The 16,301-nt window shown below is 41.1% G+C and overlaps 2 protein-coding genes across 2 annotated transcripts in view; one reads left to right on the top strand and one right to left on the bottom strand.

Moving 5' to 3' along the window:
• The first annotated feature begins 3,185 nt into the window (after positions 1-3,185).
• On the top strand, positions 3,186-8,669 carry LOC128377074 (synaptotagmin-14-like). Its single transcript, XM_053336963.1, has 7 exons — positions 3,186-4,131; positions 4,372-4,509; positions 5,386-5,648; positions 6,028-6,465; positions 6,819-6,999; positions 7,396-7,452; positions 8,353-8,669. The coding sequence occupies exons 1-7, from the start codon at positions 3,186-3,188 to the stop codon at positions 8,667-8,669; spliced, it is 2,340 nt and encodes a 779-aa protein (XP_053192938.1).
• Positions 8,670-10,534: 1,865 nt separating this feature from the next.
• Positions 10,535-16,301, bottom strand: part of extl3 (exostosin-like glycosyltransferase 3) — a 30,545-nt gene continuing 24,778 nt past the window's right edge. Inside the window, exons 3-6 of the mRNA XM_053336962.1 lie at positions 15,773-15,900; positions 14,311-14,455; positions 14,072-14,200; positions 10,535-13,345 (exon numbers count right to left, since the gene is read on the bottom strand). Of these exons, the coding sequence (XP_053192937.1) occupies positions 13,136-13,345; positions 14,072-14,200; positions 14,311-14,455; positions 15,773-15,900 (612 nt within the window). The 3' untranslated portion in view covers positions 10,535-13,135. The remainder of the gene's footprint in view (positions 13,346-14,071; positions 14,201-14,310; positions 14,456-15,772; positions 15,901-16,301) is intronic.

The following is a 16,301-nucleotide window of genomic DNA, read 5'->3' as shown; positions in this document are numbered from 1 at the left end:
GGGTAATGTAAGCACCAGAATAGTATAACAGAATAAAAAGCTGATATTTCTATCCATCAAGAGTCTGACAATGTTATAGGAGTGCAATGCTAAATCAGTAAATTATTATTTGAAGGCTCTGCACATCCATGGTAAACTCACAGAGGTGATTTTAATTGTTTTAGCTGATTGAAGTTCCTCACCGGACAGTGTGGACATGTACAATATTTCCCAGACGTTCCTGACGTCACATAATTACCATAATGGCTCTGCACAGCTTCAACCTGAGCAGAGGTCTAATTAGTAAGGATAATTGAAAACAACTGAGTGGTGCGCTTAATGGTGTATTCACGTCATGTCATCCAAACTGTAATTACGGGCAGCCGAGTGGGAAAAGCTGTTCGCGTCAACCTCCGACCTGTAATTCAGTAATTTCTGTTGGCTACAAAATGTCCACAAAAGCACCACGGTTGACAGTTCAAGGTAATTAATCGTGATTTTATAACAAATACACAATTTAAATCAGAATAAAGTGGTTTAGACACTGTGCTCACACCTGTTTTTTGTCCCTTCAAAAACAGCCAGAAATATGGCTACTTTAGGCTACTTTAGGTGTGAAAGCTCGTAGTGTGGGCGACATATACAAACTCCTAACTGTCATATTATCTGTTACTACACATTTTACACACTAACTATAAGTCTCGACTTGTTACTATGGGAACAATTCCCATTCTTCCTGTTCTGCTGACATGATGTGAGTCCTCACAAGTTGAAAAACACGAGAATCTTTCCCATCCATGTGAACGCAACAAAAGCCTATAAAACTGGTGTCACTCATAAAAATACTAAAAGATTAATTTTTGAATATGCACAAATAGTTCTGGGATCAAAAACTATCATGGCTGCTTTCTGTGCCTCAAGTACTGAAAATGAAAATGCAGTCATACATCACCAAACCTCACTTACAGTTCACTTCGTTTGACAAGCTGCCCTTTCCTCTGAGGCCTCTGCTCTTTAGAAATATGGTTCATGCTTCATTGTCCACACACTACCCCTTTTCTTCAGTTATTGTAGTGTGTGTATTATAGCCTATTAAGTGCATACCCAATGCGGTTTTGCTGAGTTTACTGAGTCTTCTTTCAGTTAGATACAGTCCCTTTGAGGCTCTCATAAAAATAGCACATCTGCAGCACTGGGCTGCATGGTTACATGCAGTATGGTTGGCCTACATACAGTGCTGTAGATTGTATCTCGTATGCCTTTGAAGTGGAAAATCTACCAACTGTTTTAAGTACAATAGCTGACGCTCCCCTCACAAGACAACATTTGAAGAGTTTCGCTCTCCAAATAGGATTCTTATCATCAAATGAAATTAATTGTGGTATCAAAGTAGGTTTGTTTACAGCCTCAAACGCATTCTGTTAGAAATAGCGTTTTTAGTGTGGTGTCATCAGTTTCTTGTCATTCATAGCTGTACAGATATTTTGTCAAATATAGAGCCATTTGGTTTTGAGTATGACTATTACTTATGTTTTTCTGTGTTTTGATTTTCCTCTTTTTCTGTTGTCTTCCACCCTTTTCCTTTCCCCACATCCCTTCCTCCATCCTTCTTTCTCGCTGTTTTTCTCCTCAGTCTCTCCTGAGCTTCTGGGTGTCCTGTCTTCCATTGCAGCCTTCATGGCGTTGATGGCTCTGTTTTTTCTTTACCTCAGCAACAAGCTGTCAGTGGAGAGTCCTGACGATCTGTCACATCTCAGTGGCTATAAGAACAGCCAGCCAGGTAAAAAAACAACACACACACTTACAGTTTTACCACAGTGGCTGCAGTTACATACATTTGGATGATAGGTTTTATAATAACATTCTGAAACTGTAAAAAATAACCTGCCTTTTTTGAAACCAACCTAAAAACACACAAAAAAACATGCTTATCTTGTAGACTTAAAGAGATTATCAGATTATTGGATAAGACAATTTGCATCATTGTACATCTGTACTAAGTATCTAAATCCCACATATTATTAGCATGAGATGACATAAGATTAAAAGCCTGTGTATGCTTTCAATAAACTAGGTCGAATGATGTGCGGTCCAATGATTAAAGGTGTAACTATAAATATATATTTACCTTTTCTGATTGGCCACACGAGTCCCACTCCCTCCACAATATATCTAACCCTAAAAAAAAACTTTAATTAATCAATTGATTAATTGAAATTGCTTGCACATACAAATGATAATATAAGTAGTTATAAATATATATTAAGAGATTTTTCAAAGAGAAATTAAAACACTGCCTACTTTCACACCTCTGCATACCTGGTAAGTGAGTGTGGTTATAAGATTGTCTGTTTCATACAACAGTAAAATTATCAGGCACCTTCTTTGAAGTATACTGAGGCCTTAAATGATACGGCTGGCATTATTATTATTTTTCTTCTTATTGTCAATAGGAATTCAAAAACCAAAATAAACAGCACTCTGACTTCCCCAGCCCGTCTGTGGCACTCAACTCAATCTCACTTGTTCCGACTGAAGACACAAATCTTTATAAAAGGGTCACAATCTTTAAAAGAAAAAGTGCTTCAGTGATTGCATAAAACAGCCGGGCACTTAGTCTTAAGGACATTGCATGAACAGGAGTAAATAGTGATTTAATTCAGGGACTATTTTCAGTGGTGGATTAATATAAATGTGGTGCTCTAGTGAGTTTTTACACTGTGTATATGAGTTTGTCTCATAATAGACTTCAGTGCCAATATTCATAATAATGAAAGAACATGTCACCCAGTGCAACAGTGTGGCTCACTCACATATTTATGATAGATTTGGACAACAATGGTTGTCTAGTATCAGTTACAGTTTTGGGATTAGTTTACTATAAAAATATAGACTGTCACCACACTTGTTTGGTCCATGTAACACCTTTAAATCTTTATAATATTAATATTATGCATATAATAGTGGTCACTGGTATAAATCTGTATTTGTGCTTGGGAATATTGCTGAATACAAAAACACATACAAGACGTGTATTATAATCCTTACCATACCCATATTTGTGTGTGTGTGTGTATGTGTAAGGGTTGGTCTCTGCACACACTGTGACACTGGCACCACACCCTGCTAACAACCACATGTCCGTGACAGTGCCTCTGATGAGCTAATCTAGTGGTCGGCGTGGTAACGGGATCCCCGGCTGAGAGATGGCCTTCTTCAAAAGCTTCCAGCAGAACCTCCCATCTGTCAACATTTCCTCCCTCTTGGACACGGTCAGCAGCCGTGTGGACGACCTGGCCAATGCTGTCAGTGATGTCACTTACGCTGTCAGTGACCAGCTGACTGAGGGGGTCACTACTATGATTCACAAGGTTCATGAGGAGGAAGATGGGGAGAACGCCAACAGCCAGGAGTCCGGTCAGACTGCCACAGTGCATGAAGGAAAAGGCAGCAATAAAAGCATGTGGCAAATGACTAGAGACTCGGAAACGGGGAACACAGGCTCAAAAAACAATCAAACCAGTGATACAACAGAGGCAGAGTCTAATCAAAGCCAGCTGGAGTGGGAATGGAGGGATGGATGTTGGCGAGTTAAAAAGACAGAGGCTGAGATAGCAGAAGAAGAAAAGAGGAAGAAAGAGGAAAAAGACCTGTGGGAGAAGAAAGAGCAGAGGAGAAAAGAAAAGAGGGAGAAGCAGCTGGAGAAAGAAGCCAAGAATCAGAAAAACAAAGAGGAATCCCAAGAGGGACAGGAAGAGACCAAAGAAGAAGAAGTAGCTGATGTTTTAGAGAAAACAGACAACACAAATTCAAAAGACAGAAAAGCAAGTGAGAGTGGAGACCCATCCACTGCTCAGCAGAAAAGTAATGAAGGTGAGGAAAGTCAATCACCTGGTACTGAAGCTGAATTATTATCAAAACAGAAAAAAGAAAAGGGAGAGAAAGAAGAAGAGGAAGAGAGGAAGGATAGCCTTGAGAGAGAGGGAGATGATGAGGAAGAGACTGAGCTTTCCAGATCTACCTCAAAAAGGAAAAAGAAGAAGTCAGACAAGAAGAAGGAGAAAGGCCCAAAGAAATCTGAAAAAGCGTTGGATGTGGAGAAAAAGAAAGATAAAGGCAAGAAGAGCAAGAAGAAAAAGAAAGGCAACCAAGGTTAGATGACGTGCTGCTTCTCTTTGGATTTCTTCTGCTTGTCTTGTTTTCACACTCTTCACTTGTCAGAAACTTTACATTCATACCCTTAAATTCACCTTGCTGGAGTGTTATGTGCAGGTTTCAATGGCTTCTTGACTCTTGGGATCCTCACTTTTTTTTCTTTTTTTAAAGCACTTCACATATTATGGTTGAATTGAGATAAAAGTGTGAACTAGAGTGTCTATGTGTTCTGTCCAGAAGGAGTTTTATCAGACAGTGAAGAGGACAGAGGCCCCGAGGCTGCGGCCCAACAGAACACAACCTCAGTGTGGAGCAGCAAACGCAAACAGTCCAGTGAGCAGGGAGGATACAGCAGTGAGGCCTCCAGTGAACAGGGTGAGTATGTCCACACACACTCTACTCATGTTTGGTTTTCAGCGAAGCAGTCACATCACTTACTTCAGTAAAAGTGGAAATACCAAACTGTAACAATACTTAATAAAAAAGTAAAAGTCCTGCATTAAACATTTTACATCAGTAATTCTAAGTACTGAAAGTTATTATGTTATTGGATGATTATTAATGATGCATTACATGTACATTACAGCACATTTTTATAGCATATTTTATAAAATGCATCAATGGAAGTGGAATAAAAACTACAGTATTTCCCCCTGAAATGTAGTAAAGCATAATGTAACATAAAAATGAAATACTTAAGTATGGATTAGATTCAACTATATTGTCATTGTGGGCAGCACAAGAGAAGAGTACCTCTGAACTGTACTGAAGTACAGTACCTGATAAAATGCACTTGATGACTTTATAAAGTCTCATATCTATGAAGAATATTATGAAGGACACAAAACTAAAAATAAACAAGTCTAAAAAAAATTCACCCACCGCTACCTCTAAAACTCACTTAGTTTTACAAGGGTTACATTGGTATTGTTCACTGTGATGAACAGAATATGATGAAAATGGGAAAAAATGTTTGGATGTACTGGCATGGACAATATGGGTGAAAATTGGTTTAAATGAATGTACTTGTTTGAAAAATGTACATATTTCATTGTAAAAATAGTAAAAAATGATAAGCTCAGAAAAAGATGGACTCACTCATGGGTCTGACACAGTTTGAGGTCAGTTGGACTCCATGGCAGACTGTACGTTGCATACCAAATGTGTAACTGCGCAAAGCACAGTATGTCTCCGGTAACACTCCGTCCATATCACATTACTGCTTCTGCATCTCTGTCACTGTCATGACAGCGGCCAACAGCATCCAGAGGATAAAGAAGGATTCCTCCCTCAATGAGCTCCAGCCTCCTCCGTACCAGGACGAGGGCCCGGCCGCATGCGCGTCCTCTCGCTCTCGTTCAGAGGCGGGTGTTAGGAGGGGGTCGTCCCCACAGCGCTGCGAAAGCCCCCGCTGCTCCAGTGAGGCCAGTGTGGACCAAGACACTGAGAGCTACCTCAACAAGGGCTGTGAGGAGGACATACCCAGTGACAGCACCGCAGTGCTGGGACCAGAGGTAAGAGGAAAGTTACTGGTTGTGACAGGGGAACAGGAGGCTATTTGGTGGTGGTAATTTATTTAAAAAGAAAGCAAATCTTCCACCTGCAGGATTTCTTAATACCAAAGCTGACTCAGCTCCCAAAAACATAATACATTTATATTTGTTTCTTTTTCAATAATACACCGTACAATTGACTCGTGACTATTTGGAATATTAGAAACCTGAAAATCTGATTACAATTTGCAGCATGATGTTTGTAGCTTAGCACAGTTAAGTGTAGTGTAGCATAGCATTATTTTTTACTGTTATAATATTGGTATAACTGATATTATGTGAATTGTTTTGATATTTTAATATTTCTCTCTTCTTCTTATTCTCTCGTTTTTCCTCTCAGGATGGTTCTGGTCCTCACCTCCCCTCAGCCTACGAGCCAGAGCCACTCGCCAAATACGGCACGTTGGACGTCGCCTTCGAGTACGACTCCGGTGAGCAGTGGCTAGCCGTCACTGTCACCGCGGCAACAGACATCCCCGCTCTCAAACAGACAGGGAACATCTCATGGCAGGTCCACCTGGTCCTGCTGCCTACCAAGAAACAACGGGCCAAAACGGGAGTCCAGAGGGGCCCGTGTCCCGTCTTCACAGAAACATTCAAGTTTTCCAGGGTGGAACAGGACGCCCTGGGGGACTACGCTGTTCGCTTCCGCCTGTACAGCATCAGACGGATGAAAAAAGAGAAGGTCCTGGGAGAGAAGGTGTTTTACCTGACTAAGCTCAACCTGCAGGGCAAAATCGCTCTACCTGTCACCCTGGAGCCCGGCTCTGAACTTGCAGTGAGAACACTTTGTGAATTTTTATCTCACGCTATGCACAGTTTTGTCTGAGGCAATGGGATGTCCAATTGGCACTGAACATATCATTTGTAGACTTGTTTCTGCTAACTTATTTCTATGCCATTCCAAATAGTTAGAGTAGAGTAAAAGAAGATCATGGATGTCTGTTGAACATTTATAGGCAATCTGTTTAATAGTTGTTAGGATATTTCAGTTTGGGAAAAAAAGTGGTGGATTGAACAAGACTTTTTTTGACTCAAAGGAAGATTTTCACATTTTCTGTATAAATCCCTCTGTCGCTTCTTTATTCTCTCCTCTTTAAGTAACTCCCTTTGTGTGTTTCATCATTGCAGGGTTGCGGCTCTCTGGTAAGCGTGTCTCGCAGCGCGGGAGCCGTGTCCTATCGGTCTACTGAAGACCATTCCACACCAGAGATCCTCCTGGGTCTCATATACAACTCTGCCACGGGACGATTATCCGCTGAGGTCATCCAGGGAAGCCACTTCAAAACCACAGCATCTGATAAACCTGTCAGTAAGTACAAAAAGCCGCCGTGTTAAAGGGGGGGGGGGGGGTTAGGGTTGTGCCAGAAAAGAGGCGTTGAGTGACGCTGTTAATATTCTGCTCAGTGAGAAAAAGAAAAAAGGTTGCCGGTGCACCAGACATTTATTTTGGCAAAGCAGATGAGCAACACTGCCAGCAGCATGTAACAAAAACAAATAGTGCATCATTATATTTAAATGCTTCCTGGCAACACGACCACCTTTTTAATCACTGATGTGATTAAAGGTGTAATGCTGAAACAGTTGCAGTTTGTCAGGTTTCCCATGAAATGCTGACCTGGTATGTATCACAGTCTCTCACTATTTCATTCTGACTGCTTCCTCTCTGTTTTCTTTCCAACTTTGTGTGCCGTGCTGTGTGCTACAGATGGTCTGTTTTGTTGTATAAAACACTTCGTAGGGGGACAGCTTTATATCATGAGAGGTAAGACAGCAACAACATCCTTGTAATGTTTGGATTTGTGTATCTGTGTTAGAAATATTTGAATTATGTTTTATTTTGTGCTTCTTTTTTAACGTCTTAAGTCCAAAATGCCATATATAATTTCATCATTGTATGAAGCTGTTTCAGTACAGACATAGACAAACACTGCTAGCACAAAATCCTCAGAGGATGCAAATCTTGTTTACATGATATGACATTAAAGGGCAAGTTTCAACATTTTCTCACATACTTTTTGTGGTTTCTAAAAAGATTTGTTTTATTTTTATTTGACCTGTTTATTGTATATTTGAACCCTTTAATGGAATAGTTTGACATTTGGGAACATTTTCTTGCAGAGTTAGATTAGAAGATTGATCCCATTCTCATGTCTGTGTAAAAATAAAGCCACAGCTGGGAAGCATTAGCTTAGCGTAAAGGGTGGAAACAGCTAGCCTGGCTCTGTTCAAGGGTAAAAAACCCCTAACCTATCAACTATCTAATTAAAGTCCAATACCTGGTCATTGAATCCATATAAATCAAAGTGTAAAATCTTCAGTAGGAAGTATTTCCAATGAAAACTGTCGGACACTAATACTGAAAAGATCTGTTTCTGTTAAATGTCATTTGTCATGTAGTAAGTGCCACAAATGAACCAGAGAATCTAAAGAGGCTCATATCTCAAAACATGCAAATAAAATAAAAACTTAATGGTTAGACAGAGAGACAGAGTTCTGCTTTCTCTCAGACTTTGACTCCCAAGTTTAAATTGTTTTTGTATTAGTCAACAGACTTTGAGTCCAGCTATTTAAACCTCTGCTGCACAGAATGCAACACTGACTGCAATACTCATATCCGTCCACTGGATGGCACTCTCTCACCACTCTCCCACCCCTCCTCCAGACACCTATGTGAAGCTGACCATGCTGGACTCCAAGGGGAAGGAGATGTCCAAGTGTAAGACGGCCGTGTGCCGCGGCCAGCCCAACCCCACCTACAAAGAGACCTTCGTGTTCCAGGTGGCGCTCTTCCAGCTGTCCGAGGTGTCGCTGGTGGTGTCTGTGTTCTGCCGCCGGAGCAGCATGAGGCCCAGGGAGAAGCTGGGTTGGGTCTCCCTGGGCCTCAACAGCACCAGCGAGGAGCAGCAGACCCATTGGACGGAGATGAAAGAGGCGGAGGGACAGCAGGTCTGCCACTGGCACACGCTCACCGACACATAGGAGGAAGATTTAGAGAGACTCAACCTACAGTTACATTCCCATGGACATGCAGAGTTAGAAGGGAGCAGGAAGCACCTTGTGAGATGATGATGATGTGTGTGTGTGTGTGTGTGTGTGTATGTGTTGGATGCAGGTGTGGGTTCACTGCCAGAGACTGCATGAATACCCTTTACTCTGAAGTACTGATTTTAATGGTAGAGGTGCTCCAAGCTCCAGCTCCAGCACTGACTGAGAAAAAGTAACGGCAGACTGAAAAAAAAAGATAACAAAATTACAACTGAAGCAAGAACAGAAGGAAACAGTTAGATTTGATTTCCAGCGATTACGCCCACGGCAACACCTGCATGTACAGTAACTTGTTTACAAATGTGAAAAAGACTTCCATGTTGCATTATTATGAAACAAAACTTCTTCTCCGTCTCTCTTAAATCTTGGACCAAAGAGCTCGGTCCAGGACTAGCTAGACTCCTCCCTGTGTCTTCTGGGCTTCTCTGGACTTCAGCAGCCACCAGCATACCAGACATTTCTCTATGCGTCATAGCCATTGACAAGAGAGAATGCAACGAAAAAGACTGTTACAAAAAGAAAAAAAAAGAAAAAAGAAAAAAAAGGGCCTACAACATGCTGCAACTATGCTTACGAGCTATGCTTTGTACAGTTTGTTTACATGCACATGACATTATGCAAGTTCCATTCATCGTTATCCCCCCCTTTTTTTTTTTTGATTTTGATTATCAGTCAAATGGTTTACTTTTATCTTTTTTTTTTTTTTTTTTTTTTTAATTGTGGTCTTGCATAACTCAGTACACTATGCATCTGATGCCACTTTAAACCAGAGGAGCGAAAAAAAAAAAAAACTGTTTTGTGCTCTTCCAGAATTGGACACAGCTCTGCATGCCACTGTTATCAAAGAGCAGCTTCCTTTCCTGTGTAATACAGACTGAGCCTGTTTCACCATTCAGCCTTCTGACAACTCAGCCATGTTCATTCATGTAGAAACACGGTGCTTCCCGCTGAGGAGGAATATGCAAAAGCCTGCGCAGTCCAATAAAGCCCGGGCTCTTTCTCTGAGGCGGTGCCGACGCCGGTCTAGGCTGCGTTTTGGGCCGCGAGGGGAGTTTAGAGGGAGCGAAAAATGAAATTGAAGGAGAAAAAAATAAATAAAAGGAAAGGTAAATCATATTTTCTCATTACAAGTGAATGAAAAAGTGTGTTATTTGAAAGACTAAAATAAACAAAAACTTTTCTCTGAGAAAACTGATCATACCTAACGCTGTCTTCATCTGGAATAAAGCCAATCTTGAACTCCCCATCAGAAAAGCTTTGAATCAAAAAAAAAAATCCTCAAATGAATACTGACGACTTGACAGCCACACCCATGTTTCAGTAAATAGAGAGAAAAACCCTCTTCCCCTCTCTGTTCTGGCTGAAGAGACAACTAGGGGTGTGGGACTCTTCTGCTTGTCCCAGTGATGTCAGAGCAGGGCCTCTCTCTTCTGGGTTAGCTTTAGTTTTCATGCATGTGATCCCAGCCTCTAATTTCTTTAAAGCAGAGACGTATTCATTAAAATGATTATTTCACAGGATGTAATGAAATCCAGATGTCTAGGTCTAGCGTTCCTGCCAGATAAGCAATTTACTTTTGATTGCAGAAAAGGGAATATCAACCACTTGAGTGCTTTCATCACAAGTTTGGCACGCTCTTTGTTACAACCAGCATTTATATATGTGGTGCTATAAGATTATGACTTGTGTACATCAAGTTATGTTCTGTTGTTAAATTTGAAGTTTTTTTAACAGTGGTATGAGGTAAAGGAGTGTGTTGATGGATGAAAGAATGAGGACATGAGTCAGAGAGTGTTTTTAACAATGTTGAGAGTTTTTATTTCCATTCATCTGGCCTTCAATGGTATGTCTGATGCTGTCATCAGTCAGGTACAGCGCAAAGCAGCGTTGCAGGTGGATGGAGCCTATCCCCACTGTTGAGGATCTGATGCGGGAGCACATACTTTTCACAACTCCTTTCACCTCGCAGAGAGAGACTGCGGCCTTCCAACATGTTCCTGTTCTGAGCCACGGAAAACCAGCTGTGCCACAGATCCTAGAGGGGGGTTTGACTGGAAGGGGGAAGGAGGGGCAGGGACTGGAGGAATGGGAGGGTTTTTAACTTCCAAAATACCAGCTTACCCAATCTGTGCCCTGAGGACAGGCTTAGAGTCAGACAGGTAATTATGAGGCCCCTGGAGCTCCAATAAAAGCGTTGAGATGTAAGCGAGGGCTGAGGAGCTGGGCTGCTGCAGAAACACCAAGTATAAATTTGGGATTTTTTTTTTTTAAAGCCCTGTTGCTATTTCACACGAGTGTAATTGGGTATCTGACTCCTTGAACGCACATGTCAATTCAAAGATTTCTATACGTCACTGGAGGGGTGAGAGTGCAGCAGCAGCAGCAGCCACCTGGAGCATGTCAGGGTTTGGCTTCAAAGAGTCTCCATGAAGCTGTTACAGGAGCTCAATTTATGACATTCTAGTTACAGGTCGACCTTTCTAACAACTAGGTCATCTTGGTCATTATAAAACACATTTGTCTGCCTCGGTGCTGCTCTCAGGTCAGTAAAATCCCCCCTTCAAGCATTCAGTGGCACAAGCTCGTTTTCACTGAAATAAGCTGACGGCTCAATCAGGTTGAGACCTCTTTGCAATCCAATATAATAAACTACAATGTCCTGTCATTTTATTGCATGTGTCATTATCAGTTTTTAAAAAAAAATCTTTTTTTTAATAATATATTCAATAAATATACAGGAACCATGGACTTAATGAGAGTTTTTGTTTCATAAAAGCATCCTGACAGTTAGAACCTTATTTGGGAAAAATATCCTAACATTATCTTTATATCTTCTTAAAATGATTTTTTCTTGTTTCTTATGTGGATCTTTTGTTCAGATTACAGGAATTAAGTTCAACAAGGTCAAATATAGGACTTTGGAATTATAATACATGATGGGTTGGGCCCCAATGGATGAACTCCCGGTAAAGTACCATGCAGAGTGGATGCACCAGACTGCATCTCTTTAGCGAGCATCTGCATTGTTCACCCCGCTAATGACGCTGCGGAGCAGCAGACATCGTACCTATTTGGCAAACATTCATCAAGCAATGGTAAAAAAAAAAACAACAACAAAAACAAAGTGAAACCAGTATGGCGACACTGTAAAGTGACGTTTCTGTCTGAGGTGGGTATGTTCTGTACAGAAGGGTCACATGATCATAGCAGGACATTATCTAATACTTATGTTTCAAAGCCAGAAGTGGCCATATATTAAACCTACATTTTTAACCAGAGTCCTAATAGTACATTTAACCAGACTGGAGACTTTCTGCATTATTACAACCTCAATGAGACATCCAAACCTAATTTTTGTTGTTTTTGGCAGCTTGTTGCACTTTAGTAAGGGAAATGCAACCATTGGTTGGTGGATATTATTACATTTAAAACATGACTACTTCCACTTTCCGACCAATTTTACAAACATTAGTAAACACCCTATAGCATAAAAAAACAAGCCTTTTTAAACACTCAAAGAGTGCGGCACCTATAAGCATAACAAAATGACACAATGGTGGCTGGTTTTCATGACAAATTTGAGGCATTATGGTGACTGTTGAAGTGAATTCCTTCTTGACCACGTAACTAAACATGATTAGGCCAACCTGTTTTACTCTTCAGTCAAGGTCCTGTCTTTTTCTCCGACTAACGAGTCTGTGTCTGATCTCCCACAGGCAGAGCTTCTGAAAAATGTTTGTCCCACATAGATTTACAGAATTTAACAACATAATTAAAAAACAAAAAAAAAAACAGATTTTTCAATAAAATATTTCTCACCATCAGTGCTTCTCTCACTTACATGTACAAGAAGTACAGTTTGTAACTGTAAAACGGAAAAAAAGCGCAGTAGCAACAGTGTGCCACTTTGGCTCTCTCAGCTGAACGCAGCTTGTCTGTCTGTGAATCATTAACCGATCGTTCTGTTGTCAGGTAGAGTTTATCCTGGGAGAGTTTCTGTACACTGTGTACAACCGCCCTCTTTCCTCAGCAGGCCGGTAAAGAGGTGCAAATAACATCTGTAGTGGTTGATGATGGAGCATGATTAAAGAACATGAAAAAAAAAGGGGGAAGTGACATCCACTGAAAAGGCTTATTTAGTTGGCAGTGGTCCCTTTCAGCTCATCAAACTTCCAGTAGAGTTGTGGATCAGACCACCAGCCAATAGCTTTTAAGGGTAACTTGTCTTTCCCACTCAGGGTAAAATCCTAACCCCCAAACGATTTCCTTCTGTGCATTTCTCTGCCAGTCCATCCATCCATCTTCATCACCGCTCGCAGTGTTTTCTTTAAATACCGCCGGTCCTTCCAAGTCCACTCTGCTTTTGGCTCTGGGTCTCTGCTGGGTCGCTATGCCTGATGCTAGATGAACTTGAAGCACTTGGTCTTATCGTGCGGCAAACGAGTCTTAAATAGCACCGAGTCCACGCGGAACTGCGTGTAGAGCAGCGGCATGTAGCCATACACCTTGACGAAGAAGTTGATGCACTTGTGGCGCTCGTGGAAATGCGAGTCATCGTGTGAAAGAGCTTGAGGGCAGCCGGGGCAACGGAAAGTCCAACGAGAGGTTACCTAGAAACAGAGAGAGAGAGAGCGAGAGTCAACTTCTGAATCCCTGATATATACTTTAAACTTAGAACAGCTCAATGCTCCAAAAGTTTGTTTAAAGAATGAAGAACTTAAGCCTACAGACATTTTCAAAACCGAGTTTGAATGCTGTCAATTTACCAGCAGTGAAGCATGAAGCAATGCAATTTATTTTCTGTTTTATTTGTCTTATTTGGACGAAAGGAGAAATATAATCTCTCGTCGTTTAGGACTCCACATTAAAAACTTGGCCCAAATTCATTATTCACGAGGTTTATTCCTAGCAGCGAATTGCTGTCATGCAACACACTCCATCAAAGCCGTTCTTAATTCCCCTCTGAAACACCCCTGAATATTAACACCCCACTAAATCAAAAAGAACTTAAACTGAGAGCTGCAATGACATTTCTGTTCCAACTGCTTCCCCGGCTTGATTGCTATAATTATTCGTCTAGCCATAAATATATACTCCGGTAATAAATGTCCTTCCAATAAAAAAATCAAAAAAAAAAAAAAAATCCAGGAGAAAAATCGGGCATAACGCACCAATTCGATCTTGTGTTTTGATTTATCATTTGTGTGGAATATTGGATATGTCAGTTTGAGTAATGGCAGGGCTAAGTGGGCAGAAATATAAATACACGGGGGCCTTTGGGAGATACAAAGCTCACTGATGCTGAGCGCAGCAGGACTGCACGCTCTGTCACTGACCTTGATGGGTGGTTTGCGGGTGATGTGAGACACCAGGAAGTTCATGGCAATGTCCTCGCAGTTTATGTACTCGTCCACCATGTCCCTGATGGCCTGGGGCATGACGTAGGAGTACAGGTATGCGTAGTACTACAAGAACACACAAAAAGGGGAGCGTTTGAATATGAATGAGGCAGCAAAAAACATACACATGGCTATTTGTGGTTTTTTATTATTAAGAGGGTTTTAAAAGGTCTGACCTTGTGGAAAAAAGCAGCTCCTGTCAGGACCATGGAGAGCTCACAGGAGTAGTTGGAGTTGTAAAGCCAGGACTGATGGTTGACGTCCCACGCGTGATACCTCCCGGGGAAACCCACGATGCGATCTCTGGCCTCCCGCCACACTCTGTGAGACGCCACCGCCGAAAAAGAGAAAGTCAATTAATTTAAACCCGACTGAACCGAACTGAGAAGTGATTTATAGACCTGTGTTTTTATTGTGGTTATTTGTTGCTTTTTTTTTTGGGTGGTAATTAGTTTGGATTGCAAGTGTCTGTCTTTTTGCACATGCGACCAATTTGTCTCCAATCTACTGACTGCTTTTCTCTGGGGACTAATTAAACAACCATTCTGTCATATTTAACCCGTTTGTTTTAGAAACTTTAAAAGTAGACTCTGACTGTTTGGCGCAGGGGTAGATGGTAGATACTCGACTCGTAGTGACACAGACAGTTGTCCAAGCACTGCAATAACATCTTTGGAGAAGGGAGGGAAAAAAAAAAGAAAAAAGGTGCGAGATACTTGGAATTCTTAGCACAGAAACAGAAGGGTACAATAAATCTCAACGAGAAATCTAATGCCTCCAATGAACACGTGTGATGAGACCTGATTCACAGTCAGACGCTATATTATTTCCCTCTTAGAGGAGAGTGGAGGTGAGGAGACATTTTCGGGGTATTTCTGGGAGGGAGTTTGAAATAATTCATGACAAATTACCCTGTACACACACACACACACACACACACACACACAGACTCACACTCGCTGCCAATTTTTGCCTGTCTGAACAAGCAGCTACAGCATCGAGTGGTTAGATGCGTCTGGGGTGAAGAAAGTAGGTGGAGGGGGTGGGAAGGTGTACAATAATAACTTAAAAGCTTATTTCATCGTTTAATTGGTTTAAAGAGGGTCTTCAATTTCATCCTATCTACATATAGAGTGAGGGAATGAATCATAAATATGAGATGTCGACCACATGTTTGCCTTTTGTTTCCTCTAGATAAGTCTGTGGTTGGTTCAGTTTCCGTCTGATTTACTGTTTTTCAGGAATGTGATGCTTCTGCATTTTTTTGCGGCGGGTTTTGAGGGGGCAATTTCACTTCAGCACGAGACATTGAGGCTTTCCTTTAATTTACTGTTCATGTTCATGTTCGGCTCTGCTTCGTCTCTCTGTGCAGCACTTCTCAGAAAAAAAAAAAACAATTATAGGTTGCAGCTAATTATTATCTTCATTATCTCATAATCTGCATTTCTTCTCAGGGAGGCACAGTGCAAATATTTAGTCTTTGTGTGCTGATGAGTGAAAAAAAAAGAAGCTACATTAAATCCATTTTGATTGAATGTTGTAAGACAATAAAACCCTTCACCTGAACACCTAAGGGTTTGTTTCTCTGGTCCGTATGAATACCCTGAGCCTTATGCAACCCCTGTCACCATCACTGACCTGAACCCAAACATGATCTCATCGTGGCGGAGATGGGCGTCGTCGTCGATAGAGAGGATGGCCTCGGTTTCCACCGCGTCCCATGGCAGGAAGCGGTTGTTGAGGCTGTTCTTCTCTGTGCGAACGACCTGCAGGTGTGAGATAAGATTTTGCTTAGTTAGAGCAACTCTGACAGGCATTTATGGAAGTAGAAATACTTATGAAGTGGAGTATAATCACTAAATTCTAGTTAATATAGTATATTTGCTTCAGACTCCAATTATAGAACCTACTACTCCTGAAACTGTATGACTGTACTTCATATTTGACTGTTTTTTAGATTTAGTCATGCATTACTAAAGTGGCTTACATGCAAACTAATACAATTTCATTAACAACAAAAAAATTACAAAACAACTGAGATCAATTCTTGAGGTATCTTACAGCTTATAACTCGTCCACAAACTTTCAGTCACACACTCTAATGGTGTGAATATGAACGACATGAATATTTTATTTATCCAGACTAATTCAGACGCACAAATTTTAT

The sequence above is a fragment of the Scomber japonicus genome, chromosome 17 (assembly GCF_027409825.1).
Source record: "Scomber japonicus isolate fScoJap1 chromosome 17, fScoJap1.pri, whole genome shotgun sequence".
In the NCBI taxonomy this organism is placed as follows: Eukaryota; Metazoa; Chordata; class Actinopteri; order Scombriformes; family Scombridae; genus Scomber; species Scomber japonicus.
The sequence above is the reverse complement of the archived record's forward strand: the minus strand, read 5'-3'. Positions and strand labels throughout refer to the sequence as shown.